Source organism: Toxotes jaculatrix, chromosome 6 (assembly GCF_017976425.1).
Source record: "Toxotes jaculatrix isolate fToxJac2 chromosome 6, fToxJac2.pri, whole genome shotgun sequence".
In the NCBI taxonomy this organism is placed as follows: Eukaryota; Metazoa; Chordata; class Actinopteri; family Toxotidae; genus Toxotes; species Toxotes jaculatrix.
The window spans coordinates 8139779-8150162 of NC_054399.1; the positions used below are offsets into that span (position 1 = coordinate 8139779).

The 10384-nt window shown below is 41.9% G+C and overlaps 2 protein-coding genes across 2 annotated transcripts; both read left to right on the forward strand.

Annotated features, from left to right (window-relative positions):
- Window positions 1–399: 399 nt before the first annotated feature.
- mknk1 (MAPK interacting serine/threonine kinase 1) lies at window positions 400–7459 on the forward strand. The gene is made up of 14 exons (XM_041040947.1): window positions 400–501; window positions 1215–1277; window positions 1891–1993; window positions 2083–2181; window positions 2306–2403; window positions 2593–2672; window positions 2763–2836; window positions 2954–3058; window positions 3165–3220; window positions 3333–3428; window positions 3576–3770; window positions 4122–4286; window positions 4429–4472; window positions 4801–7459. Exons 2-14 carry the CDS (start codon window positions 1224–1226, stop codon window positions 5018–5020), a joined length of 1389 nt encoding a protein of 462 aa, XP_040896881.1. The 5' UTR covers window positions 400–501; window positions 1215–1223; the 3' UTR covers window positions 5021–7459.
- Window positions 7460–8524: 1065 nt separating this feature from the next.
- LOC121183341 (transmembrane protein 275-like) lies at window positions 8525–9491 on the forward strand. Its single transcript, XM_041040379.1, has 2 exons — window positions 8525–8974; window positions 9435–9491. Exons 1-2 carry the CDS (start codon window positions 8525–8527, stop codon window positions 9489–9491), a joined length of 507 nt encoding a protein of 168 aa, XP_040896313.1.
- The last annotated feature ends 893 nt before the right edge of the window (window positions 9492–10384 follow it).

Sequence of the window (10384 nt, forward strand, 5' to 3'; positions counted from 1 at the left end):
ATATTGCATGTGCTTGTTTTTTCACTGCACTGCACGAAATATGCACAAAAAACAGTTTTAACTCCTTTCAGAACAAAATATACTAATGATATATATGAACATTTTATCATATATTATTTATATATTACGTGCACGTACCAACAACATTAATATTGTAGGTATGTGGCGTGAGCCGTACTTCCTCCAGCCAGTGCTAATCTGCCAAACCTCTGACAGAATGGTGTAAATAGAGGTCTTGATCGTGCACAAAAAAAATCCCTCTACGTGGAGTGGGGTGTGGCGGGCAGTGAAGCCAAGTGACGTGGAAGCGGCAGCCTCGTTTTTGACCAATGAGAGGAGGAGGAACGCAGAAAGAGGCGGGGCAAAGGTCTGTTGATGTGTTTTCCCGCCCTGTGCGTCACCGGCTGTTTGACTGATGGATTTCAGCTAGTAATGGATGCTTACATCAGCTGGCAGAGGCTTTGACAGAGGGGATCTGGCTGGTTTTGACACAGAGTCCAGGTTTGAAGGTTTTTTACTCTTGCATATGCATTTTCCTTTTAACTCTACCTGACCGGTGTCTAAATACAAACTAGCGAACGGACGTTGATCTGTTGGAGCAGCTAGCTAGGGGTTCTTGCTGGCCAGCTAGGGATAACGTTACAATAACATAACGTCGGGTTGTTTAGTTAACGCTAACTCTAGCTTTTCCGATGATCTGGTTAATCTTATATAATGTTTTCTCTCTTGGTGACGGTCCCCAAATTTGTGCAACGACAGCACTAATGTATATGACGACGTGGCTAATGTTAGCGACATCGCAGTAAGCTAAATATGTAGCGTCAGCATCACTGTGAGTTGTCACAACGCTAACTAGTACAGTTAAATACTGAAGTCTTTAACAGCAGTCCAGTGTGTTCCCTTAGCATAGCATAGCTTTTACTTGTCAGGAGGCTAAAACTAACTAATTTAACAAACTGGACGTGGCCTTTGTCACTCAATAACCGCAAGCAAACCGAAATAAATTGTGACAGAGCGAAAAAAAGGAAATGTCTTATAGATACTGTTCTCTGGAACACGTCAAGTCACCTCAGGGAGTTTGACCTGTGTGGTTTTCATAGCTCACATTCTTTGACTTGCCACCACTATGATCTGACTTGTAATTATATATATTTATGTCTCTGCTGATGCAGTTTTTTCCGGACTGGCTGAATATTTGTTATGCACTCTCTCAGTTGGCAGATATGGTGAGGCACAGAGTGATGGCAGAGTTGCAAGCTTTTCAGCACTCTCTCCAGGTAGGATGAGAACTTTAATTACTGGTGATTACAAAACCTCTTACTTCCTGAATCATGTCGTGTTAGATACCATCAAGCTGCCAGAAAGTACACACACACACACACACACACAAACACACACACACACACACACACACAAACACACACACACACACACACACACACACACACACACACACACGCTGTTTAGGTTATCTACACTGAAACAGAAGTTTCATTACTCTCCATGAGTCATGCACTGTGACTGGTTGTGTAAATGCTTCTGGTAAAATCCAGGGTGAGATAAGGCCTGCCATAGTGTTTCCTGTATTCTCATCAGGCCACTGTATTGGCAGGCTGCCAAAGGGGAAGGTCAGTCAATAAAGTTGTAGTAGTAGTTAAATGATCCTATGATTATAATGGTTAATTTTTTGCAGAAGATTAATTACATGTGTTGGCCTGTTAGAGGAGTAGACATCTCAGTTTTTTTCACCTGTAAACACTGTGAACAACGTGGCAGAATTATGTACTCCTTCTCGTTCTTTCTCTACTGTACCACCACCTCTCTCTGACTCTCTCTGACTACTCCTGCACTTTCCCTCCCTCTCTCCCATGCGGCCTCCTTCTGTTACAGGGTAACTCCCTGGCATTGGGCCAAATAGGGCAGAGCTGTGGGGAAATTCGGGAGAATGGGATTGCCACAGAGGAAAGACAGCACGTTTCCAATGGCCCATCAGGTACAACAGCTTCATTATTCAGAACAGCATATTGCACCGGCAAAGTCTTTGCTGTTTAACCACATTTTGTGTCGTCTGTTGTGCAACAGATTTTGAGAAAAGCCAGCCAGTGAACATCCCAGATGCAGCTAAAAGAAAGAAGAAGAAAAGAACAAGGGCAACAGACAGCTTCACAGGAACTTTTGATGGTAATAAAAGTTATAGTATTGTTAGACATATGTTTGAAAAAAAGGGAAATGTTACCCTTTTTCCTTCCTTGGCAAACACCTGCTGCACACTCAAATTCACTCAAACATTTATGTTTTTTTTAAGACCTCTACAAGCTAACAGATGAGGTGCTTGGTCAGGGAGCCTATGCTAAAGTTCAAGGATGCATAAGCCTGCAGAATGGACAGGAGTTTGCTGTGAAGGTGAGTGAGGATATTTGTTTTCAGTCATTTAAACTTAATTTATAGTGTCAGTTTATAAAAATAGTTATAAAAATAACTAAGGAAATAAAATTTAAAAAATACAAAGCCAGATTTGCAAGTTTAACTGTCTAAATGTTTACATTGTCATTCAGGCAGCTAATAGTGTTCTGTCTGTTCTGGTTTGCACAGATCATAGAGAAGAGTGCAGGGCACAGCCGCAGCAGAGTCTTTCGAGAAGTGGAGACACTCTACCAGTGTCAAGGAAACAAGTGAGTGCATTTAGTCTGAGAAATGTTTAAATGGAAAAAAAAAACACAAAATGAAATTGATTCTAATCAGCTGGAAATATCTTGGTACAGGAATATTTTGGAATTGATCCAGTTCTTTGAAGACAGCTCATGCTTTTATTTGGTATTTGAAAAGCTGCGTGGAGGTGAGTACAAATGATTGCTTCGACAGTTATAGTGTCTTCGCGCACAAAGCTGCTTCAGATGACTCATTACGAACACACACACTGATTGCTACATGTGATTCTCTTCTCTCCCTTCAGGCTCTATTCTCACACACATCCAGAACCGTAAGCACTTTGATGAGCTGGAGGCCAGTAAGGTGGTCAGGGACATTGCCCAAGCACTTGACTTCTTACACACTAAAGGTGGGTAAACATCCCATTAGCTATCCTACCAGAGTCCAAACAAAAAAAACAAATCTATGGATTATTCTTTTTCATTTCATCAGGGTGATAATGTGCTTTTCTACAGGCATTGCCCATAGGGACCTTAAGCTGGAGAATATCCTTTGTGAATACACTGATCAGGTAAGTGGCCATTAAAGGACAGGAAGCTTTCAGAAGGACACTGCTTACTCCTAAACTTACAGTGTAGCATAATGGTATAATAATGTTTTTCCTCCATCATCTTTCTACTCAGGTGTCGCCAGTAAAGATCTGTGATTTTGATTTGGGAAGTGGAGTGAAGCTCAGTAGTGCCTGCACACCCATAACAACTCCAGAGCTCACCACACCGGTAACAGTCTAGTTTTGAATCTATAACACATACACACGCATACACACCTACACACACACACAGAATCAGTTCCTGTGTGTTTGTGTGTGTGTCTTTGTTTGTTTGTTTTGTTTGTTTTTAATTGAAACTTTTTTTGCCTGCTCTTAGTGTGGCTCGGCCGAGTACATGGCTCCAGAAGTAGTGGAGGTGTTCACTGACGAGGCCTCCTTCTACGACAAGCGCTGTGACCTTTGGAGCCTTGGGGTCATTCTCTACATCCTGCTGAGCGGCAGCCCTCCCTTCACAGGCCACTGTGGTACTGACTGTGGCTGGGATCGGGGAGAAACCTGCAGAACCTGCCAGGTGTGTTTGCCCAGTCAGTCTCTGAGCTTGCTCAGCATCTTACTTTACACAGCCGTAAGTGTTCACTTCCCACAGTGTTTACAGAACAAAGGTACAGTATGCTTCCCCTGTCACCACTGTGAAAGATACAATTTAAAGCTACAACATGAAAGGGTTTTACAGCAGCACTTAATGTGTTGTATAGGCTTCCTTCTTTCATTATTGCTGCTGCCTCTTTGAAATAGGTTTATCATCATTTACCAACAACAGAACAAAAGAAAAAAAAGATAATGTACCTCTGATGTAAAACCCCATGTTAAAACAGGAATGAGATGTAATGTAAAATTTCAATTAAAATGTCAAACTTCCCAGAGTCACCTGTTTGAGAGCATCCAGCAGGGCAAGTATGAGTTTCCAGACAAGGACTGGGCTCACATCACAGCGGGGGCCAAGGATCTCATATCTAAGCTATTGGTTCGGGACGCCACCCTGCGTCTCAGTGCTGCTCAGGTCCTCAAGCACCCTTGGGTGCAGGGGGTGGGTATCATTACATCTGTGTGCGAGAGTAGCTGATTTGTTCTTGCTATTCTAATCTTGTCTGATGCAAGACCACAATAATTAATCCAGTGTCATTTATGTTTTGTTTTCAAGATGTGAATTATTATTATTATTTTTACAGAACGCTCCAGAGAGAGGTCTTCCAACTCCTCATGTTCTACAGAGGTATGCCTGAGAATTTAGCAAGTCAAGTCAAAAGTATTTATCAAGTTCACAAGGTAATTCAGATTAAAGCCAAAGCACATTTGGCTGTATTCATGGCCTGGCTCTCCTGCTGCACCTGTGGCATACCAGGTCTTGCGATGAGATAAGAATACATTACCATCCTTATCGTTATAGGTGGGGGTGTTAGAGGCTAAAATAGACTCCTATGTTTTTGGTGTGAAGAAACATGCAGAAAGAAGACCGTGTGCCATGGGAATGTGTATATAGTCCAAGTTTAAAAACAGTCAACTTTGTCTCAAGTCCTCTTGTGCCTCCTCTGTCCTTCCAGGAACAGCAGCACCAAAGACCTGACCCAGTTTGCTGCAGAAGCCATTGCCTTTAACCGGCAGCTGTCCCAGCATGACGAGCAGCAGGAGGACGTCGGAGTTATGGTCTGCTCCATGAGGCTTTCTCCTCCTTCCAACTCCAGGCTGGCTCGTAGACGGGCGCAGTCCAACGCCCTGCGCACCAGGGATTTCGCACCCACTTCGGATGACCTTGCAGCCTGAAGGACCAGTACAAGCCGTCATGTTCCCTGACTGATTTTAGTCCCTGCCTGCTCCTTGTGTGTGTGTGTGTGTGTGTGTGTGTGTGTGTGTGTGTGTGTGTGTGTGTGTGTGTGTGTGTGTGTGTGTGTGTGTGTGTGTGTGTGTGTGTGTGTGTGCGTTTTGTTTCCACAGGGAGCCTTGTAGGATGAGCCACACATCATCAGAAGTGACTGACTGTTGGTGTTAAAGCTCTTTCCCATGGCCAGTAATCTTATCACTCAGACAGAGCTTGAGCACCAAGGGGACAGTTAATCCTCGGCTACCGCCTCCTAACTGAAAACAAAGTTGAAACTTCAGAGTTTTGTCCAGGAGCCGTTTTAAGCTGCCTGAGTTTTAAACAAGGACTTTTTCATTTGAGAATAGCTTTGGGTTTTAGAAATTCACATGTAGTCTTCACAGATTTATTTATGAGCAGTAGAAACTTCTCTTAATGCCAGCAATTTGTATTACAATATCCATTCAGTACATATCATGATCAACACAGCATTACGTAGGTTCAGCTCAGTTATTCAGCTGTTGCTGTCCTAATGCAATATTATATAATTTTAATAGATTTTATTTTTCTTGTTGTCCAACTGTGAAGTAGTTAATATTTTATTTAAATTCTACTTGTGGATTCTTAGTCACTGGAGGAAATGCTGATCTCTCTTTTTATTTTTTTAAGCATGTATGTGTAAGTGATTTGATGTGTGTGGCTGTATGTGGTTTAGATGATAATGGATTACACTTAGAGGAGACTAAGGCTTTTTCCTCCATTTTACTTGCATATTTAAGTAATTGTTGTCTAGTGTGGATATGCATTGAAGTTAGAAGTTAGAGACGACCCTTTGATCAAATTATTTTCTATTTCTGGTCCATTTCTAGCATTTGCATCAACACAAGCTACCTGTAGCACTGATGTACTTTAAAATCAGTCACTTAGTTTAAAGGGAAATTGATGAATATCATCAGTTTGGTCCAACAATGTGAATTTGACACCTATAGTAAATATTCACCTTTAAAGTAGTTTTAACAACTCTATCCTCATTAGAGTCCAACATTACCTCAGGCTTTTTTTTTTTTTTTTTGCTCTACATTTTTGCACGTTTTGTACTGTAAAAAAATGCAACACCATCCCAAAAAGACAGTTTCTTATTAGGTGTCTTATTAATTTGATATCTGATATCTGTTTTCCATCAGAATGACTTGAAATGTGAGAATTTACTTTGTTTTAGGTGGCTATGTACGGTAGCTGATGAGATGTAGAGGAGTTCTGTGAGTAGTTGATGTTACACTTGATAGTGAGATAAAGGATTCCATATAGAGGTTGAAGGGATTTATTTTTATACAAAAATGTTTGTATGTTGTTCAGTTTTGTATTTTGAGTTTTCGGGTTCTGTGAACGTGCCTATTGAAAGAATGATGGACTAACCAAACGAAGGTTTCCCCTTTAATTTTATTTTTGAAGTCCATCAATTTGATGTTTACTTTTTGATTTTTATTCCTGATATATCACACACACACACATATATATACATACATACATACATACACATGCAGTACTGTGTAAAAGTTTTAGGCAGGTGTGAAAAAAATGCTGTAAACTAAGAATGGTTTCAAAAATTGAAGTGTTAATTTATTTACATCAGTTAACAAAATACAGTGAATGAACAGAAGAGAAATCTAAAATCAAATCAGCATTTGGTGTGCCCACCCTTTGCCTTCAAAACAGCATCAGTTCTTCTAGGTACACTTGCACACCGTTTTTGAAGGAACTTGGCTGGTAGGTTGTTCCAAACATCTTGGAGAACTGACCACAGATGTTCTGTGGATGTAGGCTTCCTCAAATCCTTCTGTCTCTTCATTTCTTCATCTCTCAGCATTTTTTCACACCTGCCAAAACTTTTGCACAGTACTGTGTATACATACACATACACACATATATATACACATATAGTTATAGTTATAGCTATAGCTATAGTTATCGTTTTTTTTTAGATCCCAGTCTGTTTGAATGGGGTCACAATGGCAATCTATCACTTCTATCTCCCCTAACCCTGTTAATTTTATGTGTTGTCCGCTAATCAACATGTCCCCTGATTTCACACTGTTGCCATGGACACCCCATCCCTATAGCAACTAAGGGCCTTCAGGAGTTGACAGAGGTTTGCTCAGAGCGAATACACACATTAGGAATCAACCAGCTTGCTATGTTAAAACCCTCTCACTCCCATTATGAATCATAAAAGGACCTTTGTTTGTTTCCCCACATGGACTCGTAATAGCATCAGATGATATACAGTAATTGGCATGCAATTGTGTAGTCCCACTGAAATTTGTCAAAGCTCTTATGGGGTCCTATTCATTATGCTCTCAGAGTATATTTCCACTGATATGCTGTGTTCTCAATAAAAAAAGGTCCTTAACTTCTTCTCTTGTCTGATGTGTGTGGTATAAGTTAAACATTTTATGTTATTGATACACTGCAAGATTTCATTCAGGCGTTATGAGTAAATGTGGTTTCATTCTAAAGCTTTGATCAAGCCAAAACCTTTTTTGTCTTGGATGAAGACAAAGGACAAGAAGAGGCTGTGATTAACCTGCCCACACACTGACGAGATATCATCACTGACGGAAGCTGTGCCCATGTTAAGGTTGCTTTAAAAGCAGAGGAGTGGTGAAGAGTGTGTATATGGCTTCTGGCTGCTGATAACATGAATATCCTAAAAGGACTAGATGATGTAACAATAATTAAACTTAACAATCATAATTCATCATAATTTCATAATGAATTTAAAAAAAGAAAAAAGAAGCAGTAGTAACACTGAACACCGCACACACCCGTAGCATCCTTATCTCTGATTTCTCTGATCATCCTGAGTTGTGTTTTTTTTTTTTTTTTTTTTTTTTTTTGTGCACTCATGCCAAAACTTAATCACCTCACGGGGTCGGTTTGATTGGACCGTTCACAGAGCTCTACAGCGCCCCCAGTGGCTCATCTTCATAAGGACCCGTGATGTGTGAGCAGCAGCGCTGCAACAGTTCACTCTGCTGTTCACCTGCTGGGGGGGAGAGACCACATCCGACTCCTACACAGCATGATGGACGGTCGAAGGGCGGCGAAACTCTTAACTGGATTACAGGTCTGATCTAATGTAAGTGACACAGTGGATAATATTGTTGCTGCAGGGTTGTTTTGATGTTTTCTGTACAAGTCCGGCAGCTTAACTAGTGCGAAAATGTGATTTTAGAGTCGCTTTTGTTTCACTTCATTATTAAAGTGTTATCACGAGGAGAAAATGAATCTATCCATGTTTATCTATCCATTTTTGAAAAATAATAATTTTCTTACTACTAATTTGAATGAGATGTTTGCAGGGTCAAATGTCACTTTCTCTTCCTCTTTAGCCACTTCACCTTCATCCCTCACTGAGGTGATGAGTTCAGTGATCCGTGAGTCATCTGGCCTTCTGCTCTCCATGAGACATGGTGCTGTCTGAAAAAACCTCCAGACCGTCTGCTCCGCAGAAGCTCCACAAGCAGCGTGCTCTGCAGCACCAGAGCCTGCCCTCCCCTGCCTTGTGCTGCGCCTGCGGCCTGTGCATCATGCTGGCTGGCATCAACATTACCTTGGTGGGAGCTTTTGCCTTTGGCACCTTCATCCCCACTGTCAACCCCCCCATCATCATCGGGCCCCTTCTCTTACTGATAGCTCTGGCTTTCTTCACAGCCTGCTGTGTGGTCAGCAGGAGACCCCCGGCACACATGGCCCACATGGCCCGCAAGGCTAAAGGGGGTGAGAAGTGGGGGTTGATGCGGATGGGGACGGCGGCGTTTGAGATGGAGACGAGCGAGCACACGCTTCAGGACACTACGGCTGTCCAGCTCAGCCCCACCAACTCCCCCTGCTCTTCTCATAAGTCCAGCTCCAGCCATGTGGGCGACGCCGCTCCGCCTGCCTGTCAGGATGGAGCCGGTGAGCTGCACATATCAGAGATGTGTGACATAGGAGATAACCCCACCTTGACCTCTGTCAGCAAGGAGAGTACTCCCACACAGATGCTGCCTGCTCACAAGACTTCCTCGACGTAGCGTGGATTTCCTCTTTGAGTGCTTGGATGTTTTGCTGTTTACAGAATGGAGTTGTCTGGTATGACTGACAGTTTCAAATATAAGACTACAGACAAAATATCCTTTCTGATGCTAACTTATTGTGGTGTTGTTGAATGCTTCTTGCTCGGTCCGTGTATTAATTTGACAGCAACAGAAACAGAGACAGGAGATGATACCTTAATCCAAGTGCCTGTTTGTGTACTTCTTGTTGTATAAAACATCCTGCATTCACGTCATATGGATCAGCTGTGGTTAGTGCTTGTCAGCGTATACGTAGGGAAAGAAGATGAGTGTGTCCAGCCAAGCTAATTCTCCGAGTCCTGAAACGGTTCCTGTGTAAATCTCGGCCACAGTTTGTTCACACACTTCGACAGAAGTGTTATTATTTTTCTCTTTAATTCCTGCATCAGCTGCAGCAAGTGCGTGTGTAACCTTGATCTGTGTTAAGATGGATATTCAAGAACAAAGTAGTGTTTTATGCGCAGTGAATTTCTTTGTCCTGTTGTAGTGCCATGATTATAATAGTTACTACATGTGTTAATACATGTTTGGGGCATCTGTACATTTTATAAATAAAGCTGAAACTTTTACTTGATTTAAATTATTGTATATGATTATGTTTAAAGATGTTTCTGTTTAAAAACCTCACTGAATTAATAACCGACATGTTGAGGATTTCATTATGAACACAGATTCTTTGTGTATCATCCACAAAAACAAAGCCATAAACAACACAGTAGCACACACACACACACACGTGCAGCTGAAAAAGAAAGGTGTGCAGGTTGTGAAGATAATTCATTCGTTATCTGAGAAAAGCCAGCAGCAGCAGTGCAAACAGCTCCTTCCTAACATGTTGCCCATCACTTGGCATCTGACCCAACAGCTGCTGGCGAAGGCGAGAGCCCTGTTTACCCATCATTATACATCTGCTGTCCACAAACACAGCAAGACACACAGTGTGATCCCCACACACAACTCAACCACTGGAAAAGATAACAGAACAGCCGTCGCCAGCTGTTATTGCAGTCTTCTTTTTGTGTGCGGATCAAGCTTTATGAATGGCTACAGACATTGTGAGCAGTGTGGGTGTCTGTAGTTATCCAGTGAGTCAAAAATACGAGTGCTTGTGTTTCTATAAAGAGGATGACATGTCTTGGCAACCTGAACTCATTATACTAAACTAGTAATGAGGTCATGCTGCTCTGAAGGATGGCACAGAGCAGAGTTGTC

Excerpts from the sequence above, each read along its gene's own strand:
- mknk1 (XM_041040947.1), top strand. The coding sequence starts at position 1,224 with ATGGTGAGGCACAGAGTGATGGCAGAGTTGCAAGCTTTTCAGCACTCT. Across the intron at positions 1,994-2,082 it reads CGTTTCCAATGGCCCATCAG|ATTTTGAGAAAAGCCAGCCA; the intron begins GTACAACAGCTT and ends GTTGTGCAACAG. Across the intron at positions 4,473-4,800 it reads ACTCCTCATGTTCTACAGAG|GAACAGCAGCACCAAAGACC; the intron begins GTATGCCTGAGA and ends CTGTCCTTCCAG.
- LOC121183341 (XM_041040379.1), top strand. The coding sequence starts at position 8,525 with ATGGTGCTGTCTGAAAAAACCTCCAGACCGTCTGCTCCGCAGAAGCTC. Across the intron at positions 8,975-9,434 it reads ATAAGTCCAGCTCCAGCCAT|AAGATGAGTGTGTCCAGCCA; the intron begins GTGGGCGACGCC and ends ACGTAGGGAAAG.